The sequence below is a fragment of the Epinephelus fuscoguttatus genome, linkage group LG9, assembly GCF_011397635.1.
Source record: "Epinephelus fuscoguttatus linkage group LG9, E.fuscoguttatus.final_Chr_v1".
NCBI classification, from domain to species: Eukaryota; Metazoa; Chordata; class Actinopteri; order Perciformes; family Serranidae; genus Epinephelus; species Epinephelus fuscoguttatus.
In genome coordinates, this window is record NC_064760.1 from 33,006,970 (window position 1) to 33,034,280 (window position 27,311).

Below are 27,311 nucleotides of genomic sequence, written 5' to 3' on the forward strand. Positions count from 1 at the left end.
TTTAGATTTAGATATAGATTTAATATTTAGATTTAATATTTATATTTATATTTAGATTTAATATTTAGATTTAACATTTATATTTATATTTATATTTATATTTAGCATTTAGATTTAGATTTAATATTTAGATTTAGATTTAATATTTAGATTTAACATTTAGGTGCTTCTAACCGCTTCATCCTCTTGAGGGTCGCGGGGGGGCTGGAGCCTATCCCAGCTACATCGGGCGAGAGGCAGGGTACACCCTGGACAGGTCGCCAGACTATCGCAGGGCTGACACATAGAGACAAACAACCATTCACGCTCACATTCACACCTACGGACAATTTAGAGTCTCCAATTAACCTAGTCCCCAATCTGCATGTCTTTGGACTGTGGGAGGAAGCCGGAGTGCCCGGAGAGAACCCACGCTGACACGGGGAGAACATGCAAACTCCACACAGAAGGGCTCCCACGCCCAGGATCGAACCGGCAACCCTCTTGCTGTGAGGCGAGAGTGCTAACCACCACACCACCGTGCCGCCCCATTTAATATTTAGATTTAACTATTTAATATATTTCTAAGTTAACAAATATTGCTGTAAATGTGGTAAAAGGTGACGTTAAAAAATTCACAATACTTTTTTAAACATTGTTTGAAGCTAAATGTGGCAAAATGTTGATGTTATTTTCAGCGTGAGACACTTTACAAACGGCACCCCATACTAAAGCAGTGATCACTGATAAAACAAGTTACTACATGAAACTGGCCACAACCATAGACTGTATAAACATGGACGTATCCATGGTGACTTCACCCTTTGGTTTGTGGAATCCCATTTTGAAGCCTTGAGTTTGTAATTTTGTCCGACAACAGTGTGGAGAGAACGCTAATGCTAGCTGCTAGCTCAGTTAGTATGGTGCATTTATAGTTATCATCAAATGTGATAATGCTTATGCTAATTTTGGCAAGCGAAAAAAAATGACTTAAAACCATTAAAACAAAATGTAGGGGAGATTCACCTTAAATGTAACATGTTACAGTTGTAACTCGCACATTTTCTCTTGTGTCATCCTGATGTCAGCATGTCAAGATGTAGCCAGTGCAGTAGTAAACATCCCCGGGAAATAACAACAGAATTTGTCCACTCTGCTGGGAATGGCGGCTAAAAAAATTAGTTATACTTAAACTAAGTAAAAATGAAGATCCAGGGGTATAGTTCAAATAAAAATTTGTGTCTATTTGTTGTCGGGCTAAAATCCGTATGGTAGAGTGAAAAGTGAAAAATGTTACAATTATGGCGACTCTCCTGTACTTACTGGAAAAACTTAAAATGCAACTCCTTAGCGGGACTTTTTTTTAGGCTACCAATACGTTACAATTTACGTTTATAAACTGAAAACACACTGAAATAGCAACACCTATAGTTATGTTTATACTCTGTGAATTTAGGGGTTACGCCATTGTTACATTACCAATCCAAAATTTTGCTGTGGTAGCAACTCATCAGTGGTTGGCAGCCATCTGTCACAGGTTTATTTTTACTGTAAAATTCGGCATTTTAACTCATTTTTGGAGCCAGCTTCAAGTGGCCATTCAAGGAACTGCAGTTTTTGGCATTTCTGCGTTGGCTTCATTTTTCAGCCCCAGAGGTTTCTGCTTGCTCACAGCAAGGTCTATGGATTTTCCGGGTCATGATTTCTGGAAAGAGACATTGCTGTTGATATTTTTTTATCAAGTAGTTTTTTTTGTGCTTTTGAGTTTCATTATATTTCAGAGAAGGCTGATATCTCTGTAGCAGATACTTCCAACACTTGGCAGCTCACACGAAAACAATGTAGATTGATAAATAGCACCACAGGTAAGAGGAAAAAATATCTATTTTTGATTTTTGGGGGAATCGTCGATTTCAAAGGGCTGGTAATTAACAGACAGTTACAGGGGGATTCATTTGGACAACAACATGAAGGGAGATTGGCTGGCAGCCATAATTATCTTTGGATGGAGCTACATGCTTCGTGCCTCCAGCCTCTGCTAACCAAAACTTAATGCTTTTGTTTTCATTTATACTGCAGAGGCTGCGTGTGCCCACAAACCATTACTATTTTAACTCTGAGAAATAAAAAGACTTGGAAATCTGAACAAAGGAAAAAAGCCTTTTACTTGTTTGTTAAACCTGCCGAAAATGATTGTGAGAAGATAGTCAAATCAAATGAGTTGGCCAGAATATGAGAGACAGAGAGAGAGAAAGACAGATGTGTGGGTGATGTTCTCTTTTTGTCTCAGTGAGTCTGAAACTGTTTGTTGAGGGTGGACGGGTGGGCAGGCCATTAGGAAAATTGATGTGTATGCAGCTGTGTGTACGTGCGCATGCTCATACATGTGTGTGTGTGTGTGTGTGTGTGTGTGTGTGTGTGTCTGCTCTAACATCACTGCTGCCGTCACTGCAGCCACCTCACAGTGACTCCCCTGTGACTGAAGGCCTGACAGCCTCCCACGCTCTCCCCATAAACTCCCCTGCTCCTCTCGCTTTATCTATAACCTCGCCCCCCTCTCACTCTGTCCTTTGCTTTGTGTCTGCCCCTCAACTCTATTTTCTCATCCACCCATCTCTCTCTCTCCACTATGTTTCTTTCATTTCACCCACTACTTTTTTTTATTTTACTTGTTTTCATCTCTCACCCCCTCATTTGGTGTGTGGGTCTTCCCTGTCTTCCGTCATGCTCTCTGTGCCCACCGTGCTGCCTGTCTCTGTCTCTATGGAAACCCAGAGTGGACAAGAGTGGCTCAGAGGTCTGTGAGACGCTGATACAGACCCTATTAGATCACACGCTCCCTTCCTCTCCCAGAGAGCCACATGCTTCCAACCTTGCGCACACAAGTGCAAGCCTATAGTGTGTGTAAATAGATGATGTGTGACTGTGCCACTACCTGCCATCACACGAGTCCCCCCCCCTGTGGAAAGAGACGCCCCCATCTCCCCTGGTGCTCATGACTTATTGTGGGTGTGGAGTGGGAGGAATGAATGGAGGCAGTGTTGGAGTAAGGAGGAAGCCCTATTGTTTCATTATGTTGTAGGTCTCTTCAATTACTCAGTGGAGAAGGGGACCACCTGATGCTGCCTTTGCACATATATTCCCATCAGAAGCACACACACACACACACACACACACTCTGGCCCCATCCTCCCCCATCTCCCCTTTCAGTCTCACACCTCACAAACCATATTCTCCTCACATTTACACGTTGTTGAGGCTGCTGTGTTGCGTAGCGCGTGCGTCATTCGGGTCCAAACGCATCTGAAGGACAGGTGATTTGTGATAAGAGGCCTCACACAGACAGAGTTTCACAGCTTTGGGTCGCTCTCCTGGGCACCATCATGATTTGACGGTCACGCTTAAGTGGATCATCGCAGAACGCAATCATGGGGAGGATACGTAAGCCGTACAGCATGTCGTTTTGGGGAAAAGTGAAAGAGGGCAGTGAATGAGAATGGAGCAAAAAAAGACACAGAAGAAGTGTTTTCGTCTTTTAAGTTTCTTGTGAATGAATCCAGTTTCTGAAGGTTTGTTGAGTTTCACCTTTATTTTATCAAAATGTACATGAACAAACTACAACAAAGGACTACATTAAAGAAGACATCAAAACGGGCAGCAATAACAGGGGTCAACAACTGAACACACACCCAACCCAGCCCCAGGCCCACCCCATTAACACCCCCAGTGCAGTGAGATAAAGACATGCCAATCATGTCTCACATTTAGGCACTTGATTTCCCTACCAAACCATCTTTGGTCATAGTTGCTGTTGCACGGCTTTGAACTTAGATTCAAACAGGTTTGAGGTGGATTTGATTTCATGTTGATTCTGACTGCGTGAATTAGAGGGTGCTGATTCATGCTGAGAGGAGTCACACAAGTTTAGATGTAATTCCTTCAGTTTAGATCCTATGGTTTACACAGATCGCCATCTGCCACATTTAGCAATGACCCAAAGATGGTTATAACCTGACCACCTCCACAGAAGTAAACTTTAGCATTAAATAAATCAACACTAGATGGTACAGTACTTCACATGATTACAGAAAGGACTCCACAAGGGAAAGGAATCAAGCACTACATCTTAACACAATTTACCTGAAAACAATGCAGTGTATCCGCACACGATATACTGTAATCAATACGCTGTACAGTCTATTGCAAAGGCAATGTTGTTGGCATTTTTCTGTAGGAACTAACCAGTCTGTTTACCACTGAGTTTTATATTGGAAAGTCTTGCAAAAATAGATCCATTTTTATTAAATTAAAAGCCTTTGCTTTGACTTCAGGATGTGATCTATATATTTAGCTACTCATGCATTGTCTAACTGTGTGCGTGTATGTATATGTGTGTTTTTATGTGTATGTATTGTGCATGCATGTGTGTGTTCTGATGATAGTACTGTACACACTGGTATGCCTGTCCCTCTGTATTTTTTTTCAGAATACACCCCTTCGGTAAAGGATTAACAAAGTTACATTGAACTGTTTAAGAAGCATAGTAGTCACACAGTATTTGGCAGTGAGAGAACAGTCCTAATTTATCCATGCACAATATCAACCACAGGCAAGGTCCACATTCTGAACAAACCCATTAAGAACAACACAGTAAGAACATGAAAAGAGTGTACAAGAATTCAAGAACCTGGAGGTGTGAGTTTTGTGTGTGTGTGTGTGTGTGTGTGTGTGTGTGTGTGTGTGTGTGTGTGTGTGTGTGAATGTCAACAGCACAGTTGGTTTCCCGGGGAGACCAAAGGGCTATGACTCATGCAGTGCATAAAGCATTTTCTGGAATTTTAACAATATCGGAAGAATTATTATTTTACCACAAAGCCCAGATAATTACATATAATCATATTAGAACCTTACAGAGTACTCGGGGAGTTTACTGTAAAAACCCACTCAATCCCACCCCCACAGGTCTATTATAGACCAAACAGTTTATCCCTGGATTATGTTTCCATTCTCCAGCCCTTTCCACGTAGAGAGCACCATCCCCTTGCTCGATTGTGTGTTTTGTGTGAGTACATGCGTATTTGTGTGTGGTTTAGACTAGTCCAGTCTGTGTGTGCAGGTGTAAGGGGTACGGTTGGTAAAGCAGCGTTGATCCCCCTTGGGGTATGTAGTAGCTGCAGTAGCTGGGTTCTGCTAAATAGGAGCCGCTGTGATCAGCAAGGTACGGGGCGGGCTGGTAGAAGCATGTCACATGGTCTGTGTTGGGGATAATGTTCTGCTCTCCTAGAACCTTCAGTGCCAGCACTGTGATCATGTTCAGCGTCTGACGCCTCTCGTGTCCCATCAGACACACTGTGCTGTCGTCGACCACGCGACGCAGCGTCATCAGATACTGGTACTTGCTTCTCTCCTCACCGATGAAGTGGTTCTTCAAGTAGGACAGGATCTTCCTCTGCTGCTCCTGCACATCAGGGAAATCGATGAAAAAGCGCGAGCACATGTAGCGCTCCAGTGTCTTTATCTGAGTCTCGCTGGCCGGTCGGTAGTCCCTGACCAGCAGGTTGCTGTATTTCAGCAAGCCACCGCCTCGAATCTCCTCTGGGTTTCTGGTGGCGATTAGGCGGTAGCGCAGGTGGTCCATGGCTGCCTCAAAGTCACCGTACATGCTCTCTGCCAGGACCTCGACAGCAGGGACCGAGCCTGATGCCTGAGGAGTGCTGCTCTGTTCAAGCATGTCTGTGGTTACCTCAGGGGCCTCTTTGTTCTCAGGCACAGAGCTGGATGCCTCATCGGCTTTTGGAGGGGCCGATTCCCCTGGGCCTTCAGACTGAGAGGGAGGCAGCACATGTGAGGTGGAGCTCGGGATTGTGATCGGAAAAGAAACAGGCTCTGCAACCCCAGGCGACGATGAGATATAATCTTGTTCTTTTTTATCCTCCAACTGTAGGAGAGGGACTCCTGGTTGAGGGGATGACTCTTTAATCTGTTCCTCGCTGCCTGTGTGCAGTATCAAAGGCTCCATGTCTGAAGATACCTGAGGTACAAGGTCTTCTGACTCCACAGGCGGAGTGAGGCAGAGGAGGGGAGGGCTGAGGGAAGGGGGGCTAAGACAGAGTGGAGGAGGGCTGAGGCTGAGCATAGGAGGGGTGAGGTAAGGAGGTGAGCTGAGGCAGGATGAGGTAGGGCTGAAACTCAGGGGTGGAGAGCTAAAGCTGGTGGTGGGGCTGACGGTGCTCAGCATCGGAGATGACAGGCAGTGAGAGGGAGGGGTGAGACATGGGGGAGGACTGAGGCTGGGGGGTGAGGGAGTGTGGCAGGGAGGGGAAAGACTAAGTACAGGAGGGGTGAGACAGGAAACAGGAGGGGTGACACAGTGGGAAGAGGAGGGTGAACAAAGTGTGGTCTCTTGTGGGCTGCCGTTTGGCTGATTCAAGTCCAACTTTTTGGTCCCTAGTTCTCTGTTTTCATCTTCATCACTGAGCTCAACTTCTGAGGTATGTACAGGTTCTTGGGTGTTTGAGCTGGACGTGTCAGCGTGTGAAACTAACGTGTCCACTGAGTCAAGAGGCTCTGATTGTTTGGGTGCAGAGACAGTTTCACTCAGGGAGGGCTGGCTTTGTTCGTCACAAGCCACATCTGATGGTGCCTCTTTTAGGCTCTGAATACTTGTCTCACATGAACTCTCTGTGATTAGCTGAGAGGGTGATGGCTCTTGAGGTAAAGCAGACATGGGATCCACAGAAGTGGAGATTATATCAGGAGCAGGATCAGGAGCTGAGGTAAGATCTATGATTGACACTGAGTTGGGTTCAGGCCCAGGGTTTGTTTCAGTAGAGATACTAGGAGTTGGGGTAGTTGTTGGCTCCAAACTGGGAGCTGTTGGCTTTGGGTTAAAATCTATCTCAGGTTCAGAGCAAGGGCAAGGGTTTGCATCTATACAGAGTGCTATGACAGGTTCGCTTTCAGAGACTGGACTGGGGTAAGGATTGGGGGCTACCTTCCTACACATCCTCCGGGGGGGTTTGGGAGAGGAATGTTTGAGCACCACCATGTGAGATAGTCTCTCTGAGGCCTTACAAGAGGGAGAGGAGGAGGTCTTTTTGTCAGAAACAAGGCTGGGTGGTGCAGGTACACTATCCTGAGTATCTGGAGGGCTGACAGCATCAGGGGTGTTCTGAGTTTTATCCGAGTTATCTGTGTGTAGTGTGCTGTGAATCTCCAGTGTATCCTGTGCGCCAGCAGGCTCTGTGTTGTGAAGTGTAAGGGATATGGAAGAGGTGGAGCAGGAACAATCGATACCCTGTGTGTCTTGTATGTTTTTTGCTTCTGACGCTAAAACCTCTTCTGCCGTTTCACTTACTTCTGTCTCGTCTGTCTCACGTTTTCTCTCTGCCTGCTCACATATCTCTACTTTGCTTTCATCTGCTAACTGTGTCTCGATCTTTGCATGTGAAGGTGTGCTAGAGTCTGGAGCAGTTACATGTTGTGTTTCATCTTTCTCATCGCTCCTCTGATCCTCACTGAAACACTTGGAGGAGTCCGTACTGTGACATGCTTCTGCCAGGTTTAGAGACTCTGTCTGGGTATTGTTTGAGGTTTTTGGCGGCTCGGACTGTTCCATCTGCTCTGTGATTTTGTTCTGTTCATCAGGGGGTTTTGTGTGGTTGGACTGTTCTTTCTGAACAGAGAGTTCCTTGTGATTTGAATGTGCTGGTTGTTGGTCATCACAGGGCTGGGTTTGCTCTGCCTCTTCTGCCTTTGTCGAGCATTTGGTCTTGTCCGAGAGCTCTGGCTCGTGTCTGAGTTCAATCTGAGTTGGAGGTTCAGCTTCCTCAGAGGTTTTGTTCTCTGACAAAAGGTCTGCAGAAGTCTGGTCAGAGAGGTCTGTCTCATTGAGGGTTTCTCTATGTTCTTCTTTCAACTCCACAGGTGTTTTCTCTTTGTTGTCCTTTTCAACTTTGGAGTGTATTGTCTGGTTTGAGTGTTCATTTTGTAGTGACAGTTCTGACTGCTTTTCATGTGCCTCATCTCTCTGTTGTGTCAGGCTGGTCTGAGCCCCCTCTTTGTTGGATGAGTCTCTACCAGAGGACTTCTCTGTTTCTGGAGCAGTGGCCTGTTTGAGCAGAGAGGAAGAGTCTTTGTTCTGTGTGTCTGCAAGCTGGTCCTTAAGATCGACTCTATTACTTTTGTGCTGTGCCTCCTGCTGCATGTAGGACTCCAGGAGACGATCCAGAATGATCTGGAAGGAATCGACGCTGAACTCAAACTGCCGCCTCAGCGTGCTCACAAACTTGAGCTCCAGGTTTTTGCCGCTGTTGTTTGACAGCGAGATGAGGCTCCAGCGGTCGTGTTCATTGAAGACCTTGACCATTTTCTGGACGTAGGCCTCCTTCATTGTGGCACTGCTGATCCGCTCCCTGTTGACTCCAGCAGGTAGGCAGTCCAGCAAGCAGCCCAGCACTGACTCTTTGATCACCTGGGAGGAGAAAAGGTCAAGAACATGACAGCTACAACTAATGGTGGTAATCTGAGTGCAATTTTGTTTGTATTATGAAACTGAATATTGCGATGCTCTTGTGGTTGCTGTATAATGCAGTAAAAAATATTAAAGCCTGTATTATTGATTCATCTTCTTGGTAAAATGTTCTACAATTAAATTATGGTTATGATAACAATAACATCATTATCAATATTGCAGCATAAAAATCAATACTGCAACACCCTAGAGATTGTAGAGACTCATGGGTAATACAGCAGAGTAAATGCTGGTTAATGCAGGAAACTGAAACCCAGTGCTCCCAATTCATGTGACCTGCTTCTTTTTCCTAACCAAACAGTGCACTTATCATACCTGAAACTCCTCCTGACTGGGCAACTCCACTCCGAAGATGATGTCCAGGTCCTTGTAGCTGGTTCCGTTGTCTCGGACGAGGACGTGACTGGCCGTGGAGCCGTTCAGGCGAACATCTCTCACTGTGATTCCCTGCTTCTGCAGCCTGGCCCGCACGGCTATGATGATGTCTCGAGGACGCAGCTCCAGCGTGGGAAAGTTCCCGCGGCCGTGGATTGGGACCACCTCTGACAAAACCTGATGGAGAACCTCCACCTGCTCAGCGTTCAGGCTGTGGAACCGCTGATTGGGTTTAGTTTCAGACATGCTGCTGCCCTGAAGGGGAGGACGGAAGGAGGACAACAATGAGAGTTTATTACAACTTTCCCAACGAATTGCGCTATGTGTTTAACTCTCTCCATCTCACACGCACCAATCGCTCACACTCATATGCACACTCCCTGCCAGTCTGCTGTCTGCAAGTCACAGCTTGGCTGACAGCTTTTCCACAATGCTAATGTAACTGCTGTGTTGACAAGCTGACACATGGAGCGATCCACGTAGATGTGCTTTGCATAAATATCCTTCCACTGCTCAACCAGATCAAAACAAATTAAGCGGAAACGTTTGACTGGAATCTGGAACGCATTACAGTATTCACTGCCCACTTATATCACATCACTTATTTACATTCCATCTCAGTCAGATATAATATCTCCTCAGTTCTTTTAAAAACTGTACACAGAGTAATCATTTAAAAAAAAAAACCAACTAAATAATTGTATAAGAACATAATAATAATAAGTCTTATTACAAAACCAATATCACAATAGATTATAATTATAATGTAAAGGCAGACTAAATCTTTGTTTATTGATTGTTTCCACCAGAGGAGCAAGGGTTAAGCTGAATGAGTCATCACCAGCAGACTGCATTAATCACACCAACGTCACTAATTAAAGACACACATCTGTTTTTGTGTCCGTGCGTGCAGCACATGATGTGTGTATACACTACAAACAATGACTCCCACACACATTCACGTGAGTGCACACAGGCTTTTTATATAACACCTTTGTAAACTGCAACACAAATTGGAACAAAGTGGGATTTAATATCAGTCAATTATGTTTGTTTGGCTCTCACATGTGTAATCCTCCTGGCAGTTACGCACGCAGCCTCTACATCCAGACTCCATCAATCAAATCTCTACAAGCTAGAGATATTTTTCAATAAACCAAACAAAATTCACCTAACCATGTCAAGAGTTTCTGTTATGCGAGTGCATGTCTGTGAAAGTGTTTCGGGGAGTGAGTGCTTGTGTCTGAGTGTGCAACTGTGGTTCATAGCAGCCCATTATGATCTATTGTTTGCTTTAATCAATAGATGTCAGTCAGTGCTGCAGCTGAATGCTGCTGATTGCTATGATTTGTCAATACCAGCAGGGTAAACATTGGGATACTAATGAGCAGTAATGGGATGCTTTCTGGTAGCAGTAAGTCAGACATCACAGGGCTATATTCTGTAATAACCACAAACAATTTATTATAGGGAGTGTTTATAAATCTTCTAATCCACGTTGCACACAATTCAACAAACACTATAGAACAGCACTTAAGTCCATATAGCATCTGTAAAGCTACAAATTGCAACCTTTCTATTCACTGAAAAAGAACCGAGCATGCTTACCACAAGACAAAGAAGTTGAGTCTGAGAACACAAAGCTCCTGAAAAACTGTTGCGGACAAGACATCTCTCTGCGCCACACTTTAACAAGCTGAACTTCAAGTTGCAAAAAAACAATTATCATACATCCAGAGGCAATAAATACACTCCCTGATGTTGACACTGGTTATGTATACAATGAAACAATGTATTGAGGAGGCTGAGAGGCACTGCAGGACTGTTTTTCCTGCTAGCCCCAGTATCTCCCCCTCCCCTTTCGCACTCTTCTGCAAACTTGCAGCCTGAGTGACTCATCCAGGCGTATCGGCTCAGCTCGCACATAATCTATGGCCATTGAAAACCCAACAAATACGGTGGGTCTCATATACCCAAGATTGAATCTAAAACAAACACAAACAAAGATGCTGTGTAAACTTAGGTTGATGCATCTGGTATAAAATCTATAAAGCAGTATAGAGGAAAACAAACAGTTCTGTCCTGTGTATAGAAAACTAACTAAAGCATATAGCATCCCTGACTTTTTTTTATTATACAGTTATAATTTATGTATTCAAATGTTCTTTCCCCTCTCACTTAAATAGTTATGATCCTATGAACTATGTTTATTACTGAAATAGAAGGTAACAGCAGTGTTTGATTTGTTACCCTGCAAAATGTGATTGCAATGTCTGCTCACTGGTGATTCTGTATAAAATATTCAGAGCATAGGATCTTTTAAATGCACCTGCTAAACTTACAATACTTTATTAAAAATAGTGTGAGTTGTTTTAAATGAAATGAAAGGCTACCGTTTTCTAGCTTCTGTTTCACAGTCCACCACTGCCTACAATTTCCTGGAACTGGTCCAGAACCCTGCTGAATTTCACTGTGCCCTGCTGGTCTTCACTTTAATCACCTCATCACGCACTTACTCACTCCTGAGATACCAGGTGAAGGCAATTAACCGCAATTAAGAGCCTGGCAGGATAAAGGGCAGCTGTACTTGTGAGCAGCAGGATTATAAACGCATTAAACAGCCGCCATTTAAGCTCCGTGCAGCCACACAAAAGTGAATTATCCAACTTTACAGAGCTGGAGGTCCTTACCTGTTGCTGTGGCATTTGAGGGAGCGACTGGCTCCTGGCTTGGCAGTAGAATGAAACCTTGAGTATCCACCGAGCTTCAGGTCCGGAGAGTCTGTGTCTCTAGTACGTGGGTTTGTTTTTCTTTTCAAGTCCCTACCCACCCCGGTGAGGCTGTGTGCTGATGCGGCTCTGTCCCTTATAAGGCATGTGAGGCTAGAATCTGTGCGCGAGTTCATTCGGGCGCTGTCCAGGAGCTCGCGTGGTGCTGAAATGAAGACTGAAATGAGTCCTCGCGCTCTTGTTTTCTCCTCCGGCCGCCCGGAGCGTAACGCAGTTTCCATAGCGACCTGCCGTCATTCAGTTATGACTGGGGTGTGTGTGTGTGTGTGTGTGTGTGTGTGTGTGTGTGTGTGTGTATACACAAAGTACAACAATGATGAGGAAGTTGTGTGTAATGTGGTGGCGGCGCGGGAGGCGTTAACAGGTATAATATGTGTGTTCCAGCTGTTTCAAAATAAAAGTTTACATTCAGAACCATGAGAATTAACTTTTAGATAAACCCCCTGAACTATAGAGCGTGAGTGAATGAGTGTACAGCTGTACTGTGTGTCCCTGCTGTGGTGTGTTTACTGTAGGTCTATAAACTGGAGACAAAATGGAAAGTGCCACTTCAAATATGAGGCAACAACATGGCTGTGCTGAAGCTGATGTCAGGGCTTTAAGCAGTTGTCTGACACTCTTATTCACTTATTTACCCTCCCTTGTGTACACATCAGTATATCTAGTGCTGTATGGAGATACTGTACATTTGTCTCAATATTATTTGTATGAGGAGCAAGTGGCAATCTGCAGGCCTGAAAAGCGAAGCCAATATGGAAGTGACCAAAATTGCAGTTCCTTGAATAGCCACTTGAGGCTGGCTCCAAAAGCTAGTCAATGCCCATAGACAGCTATATTAAAATGCCCAACTATACAGCAGAAATAAACATGTTTACAGCCTGATATAGGAAAGTTTTGGTCTCTATAGCTAATTTCTCCTTCATGACAACTGTACAGAGATGAATTTTCATACAACTCACCCATTTACATGAAAGTTTAAAGTTAGCTTAATGTTACGTACAGTTATGGGCGGCAGCTTTGAGTGACAGGCCGTCTGCTGGTAGTGTCCTCAGCTTCTCAGTCAGATCCAAACCTTGCGCTAGTGCTAGCGCTAGCCTCTCGCCCAAATATGGTCCCTTTGGCTCCAAAAAAATAAGATGGCATTGGCTGTGAGACTTCAAAATGGGAGTCCACAAACTAATGCATGACGTCACAGTAGCTACATTCATTATTTATACAGACTGTGGTGAAGAGATCGACAATCTGTGTGTAAATGTGTAATCTGTAAATATAAACGTACAAAAAAGATTTGTAAAACCACAAAAATATTTTACTATATGAATCGATACGATAAGATACAACAAAATACAATACGATATGATACAGTATGATACAACACAATACAATATGATACGTGATATACTTTCTTGTCCCCAGAGGGTAATTCATCTTGGACTTGAGCTGCACAGAAGGTGTGCAACAGTTTTATGTTTTGCACATAAAAACATTCCAATAAATTAAAGATGTGCATAAAATGCAAATCCACAAGCACAGAATTGAGATTCACAAATACAAACTATTCACAAATCCCTGTAAGTTATTAATTTTGTGTGTATATTTGCAAAATGTTTTTTTTTTTTTAGTTTACGAATCTTTTTTTGTGTATGTGGAAAGTGTTTTATATTTACAGATTGCACATTACACGCAGATAGTCGATCTGCTCACACAAATTACATGGAGACACACAACTCTCCATAGTGCTGTGTCCATACAGAGTATCAGCACATACAGTATGAGTCATCCATGCTGCTCCCTCCCCCTGACCCAGCCGTTAATCCCCTCAGCCCCCTTCGGCTGGCCGGTGCACGCACACACCGGAACCTTTTTCTCTCTGGACAACCGATGATCCCTTTTCTCCTCATGCTGCATTTTCTTGCCGCCTGTGCCATCTCTTCAACAACTAAATCCCTCTAAGTATGTTCCCGTCAGCCCTCAGGCCAGTCCAGACTGCCATTCTCTCCACGCAAAACTCTACAACAAACGCTTACAGATGTTAATGCATCGGAAATAAAGTGAAAGAAACGTGATTAAAATCATTAAAGCACACAGCGAGCTGCTCGGTTAAAAAAAAGGTCAATTTACTCCCTCACAAAAAAAGCACAAATGACGTCACTAGACGTGTACCACAACCTACCGATACCGGGTACAAACTATTTTTAGCCTGGATGGAACTTGTCTGCTTTGGACACGCGCGCCCGTCCACCTCTCAAACGGTGGTGACGTAGGAGGCGCGAGCACGCCATGCTAAATCGTGACCGTGTGACGACGGTTGAAAGGTGGTGGACACAAGTTTGAGATTGCGTTCAAAGACGGAGATAGATCAAGATGGTTCACACATCGTGGTCCAGCCATATGTGGTATATGTGTCCAGCCGTCGTCACAGTGAATCGACGCAAATCCAATACGGACGACAAATTATATCACACATGGACCTACCTGTTTAATAATATGTGTTTAATACAACCCATATGATCGGTTTGTAATTAAAAACAGGTGGAAAATGAAGGGACAGTTGTGACTAGTCAGTATTTTAAAATCACCGAGCTGCGCATGCGTCACATGGGAGAACGTATTTCCAACGTTTTAAAAGCGGTTTACAAAGTTCTTACTTACCTAAATATAACACAGAGATCTCCGGAAGTAAAAAATAAAGATTTCGCAACAATTACGAGGCGGTTGTTGTTACTGCAAGACAAACTACACACTGCCGCTTTGCTTAACTGATTTTAAGCGAATGCGGAAGTGCGCGGAAGTGAAGCCTCTTGTTTCGTCACAGTGGCGAAGGAACGCTAGCTTGAAAATCAAAACAAACAACTCTGGGAAAAAAAAGTGAGAGGCTGGATGCTACTTTGTAACTGTGCTTAACCAGACTGAGGGTTTGTCTCAGAACGAGACCTTCATCATGTCGGCTATGGAGAGTATCCTTTCCTGTGTAGTCCATCATACATAACGGTAGATACAGTTACCTAGCAGTAGCAGTAATGCTAGCTAGCCAAATGTAAAATGGGTTTGGCAGCTAATCCTGTCAATGCATTAGCTTGTAACATTTGCCCAGTCATTCAGTGATAAAGGATGACGATGGTGGGCTTGCTAACTTAATGACTCTTTGGTTATTCACTTGTTATGAGAAAAACAATTAGTCTTGCCTGCATAGGTTTGGGTTGTGTTAGCCCAGTGTCTTCAGCTGCTCTAGTTTATATTGAATATGTGTTTTATAATTTTAACGTATCACCATGACTATAATAAAGCATCCCTTGACCAGCCTTACAGAACACCTGTTCAACCTCAAGTTTGCTGCCAAGGAGCTTCACCGCAACTCCAAGAGATGTGACAAAGAGGAAAGGGCAGAAAAGTCTAAAGTGAAGCAGGTTGGCTTGTTGAAAAGTGTGTTTACTGGATCCAGGGACACACTGGGCTACAGTGCAGGTATAATCTGTATTATGTTTGTATATGTTCTCCTATTTCTTTTGTTTCCCAGGCTATCCAGAAAGGTAATATGGAAGCAGCTAAGATCCATGCAGAGAATGCCATCCGTCAGAAGCATCAGTCCATCAACTTCTTGAGGATGAGTGCACGTGTGGATGCTGTGGCTTCTAGAGTCCAGACTGCTGTCACTATGAACCAGGTCAGGACTGGGTTCATCAGAGACTTGCTTTCTGATGTAACTTATGAGAGGTAAATGATAACCGGTGATAAACATACCTAACAAATTTACTGCTGTCACACGTCAAGATAATCTCTTATTTGGAGTGTTGGCAGATCATTTTAAGTAGGGAAAATGTGCAGACGTTTGTACTGTCTGCTGTAGTGAAATAATAACATAATTTTTCCTACCTGAAGGTGGATGTATGTTACATTTAATATCTTTCACCTGGTTAACACTGTTACCTTTTTATTTCTACAGTTATTTGGGGGGTACTATCTGCCTTTTATAGATTGCAGTAATGTAAGGAGATGAATAAAATGGTCAGCATCTTAACCCCTAATCCACAGAGACACTGCAACATTGCACCTTCTAAAAAAACAGCAGACCCAGTAGCCATCTACTTCATTAATGCAGTCATCTCTCACCTCCTTGGTAGATATCTGAAGAATGACTCCCTGTATTCACTGATAAAGATGTAGAAATCACACAGCTTTTATCTGATGCCACTTTAGTAGATACAAGTACGCATATGGTTTATACCAGATATGTCACTCTGCATGCAGTTATTTTGAAAAACCACATGTGTCAGAAGCTGAAAAGCTGCACAGTGTAACCATTTCAGGGTATAAAGTGCAAAAATAGTCCCTCACGCAGTCAAAAGTCTTACACAAAGGAGACAAAGGGAGGCAGAGTGAAAAAGGCTAGCAGACATGCAAACTCAAAGCCACCAATTATATAATGTCATTAGATGTGCTTCAGACTTTAGGCTATTAGCTTCCCGCTCTTATGACAGTGACAGCCTCTTTTAAATGGCTTTAATTCAGATTCTCTATAGGACAGGCATCATTTCATAGAATAGAGCGTATTAGCGTCTAAATGGAAGCACAGCGTGGGATGGTATAGGTAAAAAACACCTCGTTATATTTTCATAGTACTGCTGCCTGTCTCAAAAACATTAACACAATAGCACTGATAATAAACCCCTCTAATATAATTTGATCAACTATCGGTAAATTGGTTTTGAGATGATTAATCCGAGACGTTTTTTGTAATACGAGGGATGCTATGGGGATGAGAGGGAGTCGTGACACAGTATCTGGTTAAAAAGCTAAAAGTGACACCTAGTGGTAATATGAGGAAACAGCACCTAAAGCTTTGCCATGTCAAAAGCCATCCTCCTGTCTGACTTCAAATACCTTGATCCTGTTTTGAGTCAAAACAACTGAGACCGTTAAAAAGTGAGAAGGCTACAGAGGCTTCAGCACTTTGTTTGATGTGCTTTTTGTGCCCAGGTGTCTAAATCCATGTCTGGAGTGGTCAAGTCTATGGATGCTACGCTGAAAAGTATGAACCTGGAGAAGGTACAAAGTGAACTCATATATATATGAGCGCTGACAGACACGTACACAAACAAAGTGAAACAAAATATGGTGGATGGAGATCTTTAGAATGTTGTTTTCTTTTTCTACAGATCTCTGCATTAATGGACAAGTTTGAAAACCAGTTTGAAACTCTTGACGTGCAGACAGCTCAGATGGAAGACACAATGGGCAACACCACCACTCTGACAACACCTCAGGTAATTAACACTGTCCTCTTACTGCAAGAGAAAACTATACTCATGTGGCTGCGTATAAATGCAGGCTTAACCACGGTAATAATTCATTCATCGAATCCTCTAAACACATGTTGTTTGCTTGGTTGGTCCTTAGAATGAAGTGGATACTCTGCTGCATGAGATGGCTGATGAAGCAGGGTGAGTATGGCCAACAGCAAAATCAATGAAAAATGAATGCAAGGATCTTAAAACGTACTGTTCCATCTTGTCCAAATACACAAATTAACCTTTAAAAAACAAGACACAAAGACGAAATAGAACAAAAAGCTTTATTTAAATGACTTTCATTTCAAAATCAAGGAATGTACCTCTTAAGTGTTTACAAAGTCTCCTTATAACCCATAAATCCCATTAATGGTGCATGCCGCATTGTGAGGTCAGAGTGACTTTAATATCCCCTATTTTGTTAAGTTTCTTTAAGAGCTACACAGCCATGCAGAAATGATCACGAAAGTGTTCCTGTGTTTACTCCTCTTCTTTTATTTTTAGGTTGGATCTTAACCTGGAGCTTCCTGCAGGCCAGACTTCCGCACTGGCTTCATCTGTGGCATCAACAGAGCAGGTAACACATCCACCTTCGTCATCATGCTGTCGCTATTTTTGGTGTTTTACATTCCACAACAGAATTCACATTCACACTATCTTTATTGTCTTTGATATTCTCGTTGGTACACATGAACTAGTGTCAACCAGAAATACCCAACTGAATCACTTCCCTTCTCTACGTTTGAAAGGTGGCTCTTTAAGGTTCTATATGAGATTTTGAACATTAATATAGCAGCAAACAACTATTTGCTATGTAAATATATAGTGTAGTAATGATGTCCTAAGCAGAGAGTGAAGTCATGCTCCCTCTGTGTGTGTGTGTGTGTGTTATAATTAGCCATTGGTGCACCTAGCAGTTCTAGGGGTGTAGATCACTGTTTTCACCATGATACAATATTATATTGATTCAGTGGACAACAATACAGTACATAGATCCATTTAGCTCGATCAGTTACAGAAGAAGGTGGCACCCCTTTCTTTTTTACTTTTGGCCATAAAAGATAAAAACAACACATAAGTAATTTTAAATAATTGGAGCTTATAGCTTCTTACACTGCATAAATTTGCATCAGATTACTTATATTATTTATACATTTTCTCACTCACTGTTAGTTTAAGTCACTGCATCCACTGATAGAACAGAATATTTGATTATCAGGCTGCATGCATGTTTATTCAGTCAGATATTTTTAAAACAGAGCAGCTAATGATGCTGTAGTGAGAGCAACAAGTTAGCGGAGTGATAGGCCCATTCAGGTTTGTCGTGCTTGCTGTGTGATTTATCTCGTTATGGCATTATTTTCTCCAGAATACAAAATATTTCCGCACTGCTGATTATTTTCCTGGGAGGGGAGTAAATATGTCTCATTGCCCTTTTCTTGGTTGCTTGCCATTATATGCCAGGCGTTGTTTGGTATGACACAGACGTGCCACAGGAACTTCAAAGAAAAGGCGTATCCTAACAATGATGACATACATCAGTGTTTTCACTTTGCATTAGTGATATTGGATTATTGCACACTGAATTGATGCATCGATCCAGACTGGTGGATCATTACATCCCTAGCAGCTGCTGCCATTTAGCCTCAGCCACCTCCATGTTTGTCTGTGACATCACAGGTGAGAGCCGTGTGCAGGCAATCCCGGCCCAGGATCTGAATGTCCAATACAGGACTTTTAAACATTTGTTTTTCAGAACGGTGTCTGTGATGAGCTTCACCCATGTATAGCATGTAGGTTCTAGTGATGGCCAGTTTCATAATTCACAAAAATATTAAACTATCTAGAGACGCTTCTTTAGGGGTGTTGCAGTGGGGAGACAAGTGGTACTGATAACCAAGGGCCCTGATGGGAGGGGAGCCCTTAAAAAGCCTCAAATAAAAAGTTTGGTATTGTTTGCAGTTTATTATTTTAAGTGGTTAGTGCCATAACTAAATTAAATTTGGCTAAATGAATCAGTTGAAAGACTGAACTGTGTATAAAAAAATAGTGGAAACTCTTTGAGGCGTCTCTCACTCCTTACATGCATGAAATAGTTCAGTCCTGCCCTGCAATAGGATTCATGTCTAAACACAGTCAGAGCCGGTTATGCTTTTGGAGCCCTAACGTTCACTGTCATGTCTTTCCCCAAAAAAGGGAAATCAGAGTTCCAAAAAAGAAAAGAAAGCAATTTGACTTTGTACTTAACAATTTCAAAAGGTGCGTGAGAGACATGTGGATCAAGAGACGAAGGGTCGGGGACCCAGAGAGACTTCCAATGCATAGGGCCCAGAATTTGGTGATACGCCCCTGCACGTCTCAAAACACTCCTGCAGCTCAGTACACTTCACTGTATGCTCAACATGTTCAAAACAGTAACTGTCTCCCCAAAAATGTCTCACAGATGTGGCCTCTGGTGGAGCTGTTGAACCTCATGGAGAGTGATAGTGTGACACAGGAGCAGTGTATTCAACCTTTTCACCTAAACAATGACTGTGTGGAATATTGCGATCACACAAATCAACAGCGGAAACATGGAATATGTGGCAGGAAGTGTTTGAGTCGTTCCCAAATATGTTTTGTTACGTTTTCCATCATGACAACCCACCATTGGAATCCACTGTAACCAACATAATTCAACCTGACCACAGCCACTCTTCGTCAAAGACATAACCACACTCTTTATGCCTTCACCTTTCAAGCCTGCAGGGGTTGAGGGATACTTTGAGAAGTATTGCTTCAAGTGAAACTTCCAGGGCTGCCCCATTGACAAATATGGCACCTCCCCTCACTGTTATACCTGTTGTGTGTCGTTATCAGGACGAACTCTCCCAGAGGCTGTCTAGACTGCGAGACCAGGTGTCGTAATCACGTCGAAAAGCAGAAGATCAGGAGGAGGGAGAAGAGCAGGAGAAGCAAGAAGAGACGGGGTGAAAAAGTGAAGGAAAAAAAAAAAGAAGGTGCCATGTGCCTGAAAGCTCTGTGTTTCAGGTTTGTCCTGCTGTGAGAGGTTAGGGGGCTGTCTAACAGCAGATAAGGACAGAGGGTCCTGCATCACATGCAGTCCCTCTGTGATAATGTTCATTTGCACACTTATATTTAACTTGTATTCTGGTTATTTATTAGCTCAATAATATGACATGACTGTGCTGGCATGTTTCTTTATTTTAAGGTGGTGCACCTCATATTCTAAGTGGATTTTTGGAGCAAATTGTTAAGAGAAAAAACAACTGTGCTTAATAATACCTCATTCCAAAGTGATTATACACTATGTATAAAATGTAAAAAGCTATTTATTATATTTATTTGTGTATTTATTTATTTATTTACTGCCTGCTTCACTGACTGATTGCTAAGAGCATGCTTGTCTTGTAACTGTTATATCCTACCTGCTTGGTTGAGGATGTTGGGACCTGCATTGTCAGTTTTTTGTTTTTGCTGCAGTGCTGAAAGTCAGACTTATAGTGTTTGTTTATATGGTATGGCAGGGCTAAATGTTTGCCTCAGACACGCTCTGGAGAAAGCTGGAATGGTGTTGATTTGCTGCTCGTAGCGGCAGAGTGTGGACTCAAGTCACAAATTTGATGACTTTAGACTCTATTTGACAAACTCAGAAAAAGACTTGCAACTCGATTTGGACTTTAACACTTTGGACTTGATTTTTTTTACTTGAAAATACTTAATACCTTCCCCCAAGTCCAAAGACTAAAGAGTATGTTACTTAAAAAGTGTGTCACGAATCATTTCATTTCCTTTCATCTCCTGAAGCAACTAATGTTAACACTATTCATTCTCAGCAAGTCGACACATAATTCTCGACAGCAATCCAACAGCATCCAATCAAGTTGCAGGAGAGTGACAAAAAACTAAGGCTACATTACTTTGTAAACTATGAAAACTATGTGGTCGTCAACAAAAAATGAATTGCAGTATGCAAAACTTGTTTTTTTTTTTTTTTTTTAACAAGGAATTGTAAAGGACGCAACACTGAAATTGCACAAAGAACAGTAAGTCAAGGCTAGCATTAGCATAGTCAGAGAACTAGTGTTTAACTCACATTAGCTTTAAAGCTAAATAACTTTTCGACAAACTTGTTTCGACAAATAAGTACACATTTTAAAAAGCATTTATGATTTTTATAAATATAAAATGTTATTATTTGTCATTGAAATGGCATCACACATACTTGTGACTTGCAAAACAGTGACTTGGCTCCACCCCTGCATAGCAGTAACAACACTCGTGGCTCAGTGTGTACTTTATATGCAAAGACAGAGTAATTAAAAGAGTTTTCAACATGTCTTAGTCGTCATGTTTTCTGTCAGTTTATAGCCGTGTGCTGGGTAAAGTATGCACCGTCCCCACATGCCTGTCTGCCCCTCTTTTTCCATCTTACTCCTCCTCTTTCTCTCCTCCAACAGGGAACAGATGAGAGGTCAAAGGTGTCACCTGTAGAGGAAGCGGCCCTCTGCCGCTCGCATGCCAGTGTCTCATTACACACATACACACATACACACATAGTTCAGCGTATCCCAGGGGAGACGTGAGACTCAGCTGGGAGCCATTACAGGTGCTGTCCAAGCACACACAAATATCTATACATGAACAGCCCCGTAGCTGATGGGAGTCCTCCGGAGTGACACTCGGCCACCTCTGACCCTTTTTGTGTCCTTCCTAATCATCATCAGCACACACTTAACTACATTCACAATCATCATCAGTGCCCCCAGACAGACACAAGTCTCTATTCTGCCTATTACGCACATACTTCTTCAAGTCCTCAGTCAGTGGGAGTTATACGAAAAACAGCGACCCCAGTGATCCAACAGCTGTCAGTCATTTCTGCCAAGGGTTAGATCACCTGAAATTAAAATTCCATGTCCCTCTGCTGTCAAAGCCACAAAATCTATTTGGTAAGTTTTGTCCTAAATCTATTTTTAACCAATTCTTTAAGTATGATTAAAGCCGGGAGAGTCTACCATGGCCTAGTTTGCTCTCTGCTGTGTGCATCTCAACATGTGTGCAGGGATGCTTCCTCCAGATGTGCTGTAGCTGGCTCCTGTATGAGTGCTGCCGTGGGGGAAGCCTGTGTTTGTATATGTGTATGTGTCAGGTGTTGATACCAAGTGGCTTTTCTCCAGTGCCGTCAACACCTCCTCGTCTTGGTTCCTAGAGGAGTGGTGCTCGCTGACAGGCAGGGATCCGGTGGGCCGGTGGTCCTGTCCCCGTGGTTGACCTGTCTGCTTCTACACGGGGGGGATAGCTGCTCAGAGCCACACACATGCACACTGGCTGGTGAAAGAGCAATAATTGCAGCAAGGGGGATTGGTCAGAGTACGACATGATTTCACACACAGGAAATGAAGCTGTATGTCCAGACAATAAGTCATAAGCTGGGATTCAGCAGGAAGAGATACGTGATGCAAAAACCAAGATTTTTATCTTGAGAATAAAGCTGAATATCTGTTTTACAGAACTGTAATTCCTTCATAATTTCCAAGAGGTTTTTTAGAAACAACTATGTGATGTGTTTTTGATAGAAAAATAGAGACTGTTCATGAGGAATACTTTCCATTGCTTATTTCAAATTAGATGACGCATAACTTTCTGTCTTTTAGTCAGGGTACAGCAGGTCGATTAGACATGTAAAAATGCTGAAAAAATTAATCTGCAAGCCAGTACACAATTATAAAGTATATTAACATTAAGAAAAAAAAACTGACAGAAAAATAATTGGCAACCGTTTTAATAATTGATTAATAGTTTATTAAGAAGTGTTTCAACAAATTGAAAAATTCAAGAAAAGCGTTCTTTGTCTCCAGCTTCTGACATGCCGCTTTTATTTGTCAATTATCATTGTAAATTTAATGTCTTAGCTGTAATCTAAAAAACAATCTACAGATTTATTAGTATGAAAATAATCAATAGTTGTAGTACTGCTTTCATTTGAATGGAACAGGTCTCTTTAGAAAAAAACATTTTCCCTGTAATTAGTGCAAAATCACAAAGTTCTTTCCAGGAAACCTAAGATTTTTTAATTTTTATTTTCAAAACTGAGCTCCAAAATTCACCAGATATCCTTATGTAGACTTAAAGAATATGCAGCATCTTCAAAGAACTTAAAGATCCCACATATTTATAATATATAATATAGGTTTAAAGTGATGTTAGTCTAGTTAAAGAGAGAAAATCAAATTAACACATGGAATAGGAATTTCAAATATAGTACGTACTCTTTGTCCACTGGAATATGTGCATATTGTGTGCTTATATTCTATGTGATATACACCTTTCTGTGTATCATCATTTGTGAGCGTTGACAGCAAAAAGACTCGCCATCTATTTAAAGTGGCGCTTGAGATGGAAAAGTTTCATTCACTGAGGTAGCACAGGCTCGTTTTTCCTCTTTTCCTCTCCTTGTCTCCTCCGTCCTCCTGAGCCTCCCATTTGAAATATTCAATTACAATGCGTGAAGGGTCAGGTCAAACTCAGGAAGCCGAGCTGATTGGTTCTTCTCGGATATCGATGGGCATGTGTGACCAATCGCTGCTGCCCACAGTCTCCATCTGCTGCTGCTGCTGATAAGTGTGTGTCTAATCGTTCCAGCCCAAGGCTTTCCCCAGTTTCCACTCACCTCTTGACCAGTGCTTCCTGTCAGATGTGTTAACGCTGCTTTTAATCAGTTTTACTGTCCCGTGCACACACACATACACAGGCACGCTGACACAGCTGGCCCTATCCATCCCTGCGGCCCAGAGCACGCTTCATTAAGACCGAACCAATCTCCTGCTCACACCGTCACAACCTCTGTCACACACAAACACACACCTGATCCTGCCGCCCCTCCACTTGACCCTCACCTTACCCCATCACCCACCCTGATATCTCTTACAGTCAAACAAGCCGTGAACATGAACATGCAGCCTTGTCTTTTGCTCTATATTGAGGCTGTCTGCCAGTCTTTGTGTCTGCACACATGAATGCAGTGTGGAATGTGTGCCACGCTTCATTATTACATTATTGGTCATCATCTCATGCAGGAAACTGTTGCCTCAGGCTAAATCAAACAAATAAGAGATCTCATTTACCCCAAGGCTTCAAAAGTGTAAAAGACCTTTGGTGATCCTTTAAGGGGACAGCCCATCACCAAAATCAAAAACACATATTCTGTAGCGCCATTTATCAGTCCAGATTGTTTTGGTGTGAGTTACCGAGTGTTGGCGATATTGGCCATAGAGATGTTTGCCTTCTTCCCAATATGATGGAACTAAATGTCACCCAGCATGTGGTGCTCCAAGTGCCAACTTTTTTGTCTCCTTGTCCTCTACCACCGAAACTGGTCTGCAGTCCATTGCAATACATTTTGCAAGGCAGTTAGTTGTCGGTTAGACCGAATTACTCAGTCTGTGTCTGAACACCTGGTTGAGTGAGGCTTGACAAGGCTGGCTGCTAGCGTTAGCATCACAGGCTTCGTGTTGGCTGTGAAATGCTTTGCCTTGAAGTGATATTTCAGGCTTGAAGTACTCCAATGGTACGACAATTCCCTATACAGAAATAGCAGAAAGCGATGCTCCTATCAACACTTCCATCTGGGTGTTTTTTCGGTGATTAATTAATCGAAATAAACACATTATTTTGACATCTCTAATGTAAACATTTGGCATCCTCCTTGGTTGAGCTGTAACGTTAGATAGCTCAGTGGTGCTAGGTGAGCTAAATGCACACATCCTCCTGCTTTGTGATTCGGTTGGCAGGTTCACTTTGGTAGAAAGAAAATAGTTCCCACTAGGGCTGCCCCCTTAAAGCCAGAGATTCGAATCATCAGTGAGAGACCCTTCAGTCAGCTGAGACTGCTTCACGTTGAGCAGCCTATTCCTTTTTTCCCCCCCGCTAGTCACTGTGCTGTGTAGTGTACTTCTGGGGATGTTTTGGTCCCCATATTTTGCTGCCGAGTGAGCACTCTTGACTTTCATGCCACTGTTTGGTTCAGACAGCTGCCAGTGCAGAAGCAGCTCATCGGTTGAAGTGACTCTGCAACATAAGGCTTTAAGATATGATTATTTTCTCTCTTCTGCTTACAAGTGATGAATTTGCAACTCACAGCAACTCAGTAAGACACAGTCTCTGGCTTTTGCTTAGTATCTAGTGACAGCAAAAATGTTGTTAAACATTTCCAAGCTTGTTTACTTTATCACTTGATTACTTTATCAGGATGTCACACTGAGTGTCCTGTTGAACCTTTACAATCTTTAAAACTTTATATGAAAAAAAAAAAAAAAACAGGAATCATGTAGTATTCATTTTGAACAGCCAAATCTGATACGACTGATATAGTTCGGAATTGGGTTCTTATATGAAACTGCTCACAACAAGGTCTGTGGATTATCTTGAGTAACCGGGTCATGATTTCTGTAAAGAGACGTTGCTGTTGAGTTTTTCAAATATATATTTTTTGCACTTTGAGCACCACAAGCTGAGTGCCACCTAGTTCCATTATATTGGAGAGAAGGCAGACATCTCTATGGCCGATATCTCCAATACTCTGTAACTCACACCAAAACAATCTAGACTGATAAATAGCACTACAGGTAAGAGGGAAAATATGTATTTTTGAGTTTGGGGTGAACTGTTCCTTTAATGCTTTTATGCCATTGTCAGGTCAATTTTTAAATGTATCCTTTATTGTGGTTAATGACTAAATACCTGCAAAACAAATGATAATCGTGTCAGTCTCAGTCATGCCTTGTATTTGGAGCTAATTAGCTAATGTTAGCATGCTAACACACTAAACTAAACTAGTGACCATTATGCCTACTTAATGTCAACATGCCAGCATTGTTGTCCTGCACACATTAGCATGCTAAAGTTAGCATGTAGCTAAAAGCACCACTGTGCCTGAGTAGCTACAGCCTCACGGAGATACTAACATGGATCATGACCTTTGTTTCGTTTATATATTCTGCATGTGTAGATATTGTGTGCCAGTTCGAAACAATTAAGAAGTTAATATAAATGTAATAGTTAGCATATGATATCTTGTTTTATTTTCCTCGAAAAAAATGCAGTGTGTTAAAATGCAATTCAAACGAGAAATACTCACAGTTAAATCCTTTACCCTCTTATTGTAACATGCAAACTTTAATCTAGTTGTTTCAAATGAACATGCTGTAAGTACAGTGCGTCTCACTTGGCTGGCTGTGTAAATTAATTCTGGGTTGGCAGTGACTTTGAGGGGGTTAATAACGTGTTACTCTGCAGTTGTTGACAAGATAATGAGAGAAACGGGGAGAGAGGAGATCTATTAATAGGACATATACCTCTGGAATTACATTATTATTATACCAGCAGATATCACAGAGCAATGTGTGTGTGTGTGTGTGTGTGTGTGTGTGTGTGTGTGTGTATGTGTGATGCATATGGTAAAACACTCTGCAGGTCTGCTGTTAGTCACACTCCCGCGTCTCAAATTGAATTAGCGTTGACAGCGCACAGCGCCAGCCGCGTGTATGTGTGTGTGCACTGGGGGGCACTAGCTGTTGGCAAGCTTTGTGTGTGTGTGTGTGTGTGTGTGTGTGTGTGTGTGTGTGAAACAGAAGAGAAAGAGGGCCTTCCCCCCTGAAATCAATTAAGCGAGTATAGGTCTGTAGTTGTGGGGGTGAGGGGGGCACATCCTGTAGAGGGCAGCCCAGACAGACAGCACCATCTGGGGCAGCAGGCAGGTCGACCCTGGGTGGAGACATGAAAGAAGCAGGGCAGGGATAAGAGGAGAGGAGAGTGCAGGCCAGCGTTAAATCACTCTCTTCTCCCCACCCCATACCCTCACACCAGCCCCTCATCTGCCATCCGATACATCAGCCACGGAGCATCATTCTCACTCAATCACTCTCCATCTCTTTCCTTATTCTCCCCTCTCCTCTCTGTATCTGTCCCAGGAGTGATAACCTGTCATACACAGGAAGCAGAAAGAGGTAAGAGCGATCTATCCCTCTGTCAGAGATAGGGGCAAAGAGAAAAAGAATATCTCACATCTCTTGTTCCAAAAGGCTTGATTTATAGCTCCATGTTTAATAAAAACCAATGCTAGAGAGTGCCCCCCTCTCTCTCTCTCTCTCTCTCATACACACACACACCCATGCACCTGTGGAATCCCCCTCAGGTCCATCAGACTGGAAGGAATTAGCACATACACACACACTCTCTCTTCTAGGGGGGAGGGATGGCCCTGTGTGATGGACAGCCAGGGTCAGAGTGTGTGCTGTGTTTGTTGGTCATAAGCTGAGTGCTGACAGCCCTCTTCCAGCCATCCAG

At 42.7% G+C, this 27,311-nt stretch overlaps 2 protein-coding genes across 2 annotated transcripts; one reads left to right on the forward strand and one right to left on the reverse strand.

Moving 5' to 3' along the window:
* Window positions 1–3,636: 3,636 nt before the first annotated feature.
* On the reverse strand, window positions 3,637–13,431 carry LOC125894751 (mucin-17). The gene is made up of 4 exons (XM_049586330.1): window positions 12,677–13,431; window positions 11,578–11,821; window positions 8,828–9,142; window positions 3,637–8,452 (listed from the first exon to the last, which is right to left on the reverse strand). The coding sequence occupies exons 2-4, from the start codon at window positions 11,590–11,592 to the stop codon at window positions 5,069–5,071; spliced, it is 3,714 nt and encodes a 1,237-aa protein (XP_049442287.1). The 5' UTR covers window positions 11,593–11,821; window positions 12,677–13,431; the 3' UTR covers window positions 3,637–5,068.
* A 1,054-nt stretch (window positions 13,432–14,485) lies between these two features.
* LOC125894760 (charged multivesicular body protein 1b-like) lies at window positions 14,486–20,982 on the forward strand. Its single transcript, XM_049586342.1, has 8 exons — window positions 14,486–14,633; window positions 14,986–15,083; window positions 15,194–15,340; window positions 16,654–16,722; window positions 16,833–16,940; window positions 17,074–17,117; window positions 17,469–17,541; window positions 19,824–20,982. The coding sequence occupies exons 1-8, from the start codon at window positions 14,618–14,620 to the stop codon at window positions 19,869–19,871; spliced, it is 603 nt and encodes a 200-aa protein (XP_049442299.1). The 5' UTR covers window positions 14,486–14,617; the 3' UTR covers window positions 19,872–20,982.
* The last annotated feature ends 6,329 nt before the right edge of the window (window positions 20,983–27,311 follow it).

Excerpts from the sequence above, each read along its gene's own strand:
- LOC125894751 (XM_049586330.1), bottom strand. Across the intron at positions 8,453-8,827 it reads CCAGTCAGGAGGAGTTTCAG|GTGATCAAAGAGTCAGTGCT; the intron begins GTATGATAAGTG and ends TTCTCCTCCCAG.
- LOC125894760 (XM_049586342.1), top strand. Across the intron at positions 16,941-17,073 it reads CCACTCTGACAACACCTCAG|AATGAAGTGGATACTCTGCT; the intron begins GTAATTAACACT and ends GTTGGTCCTTAG. Across the intron at positions 17,118-17,468 it reads GAGATGGCTGATGAAGCAGG|GTTGGATCTTAACCTGGAGC; the intron begins GTGAGTATGGCC and ends TTTTATTTTTAG.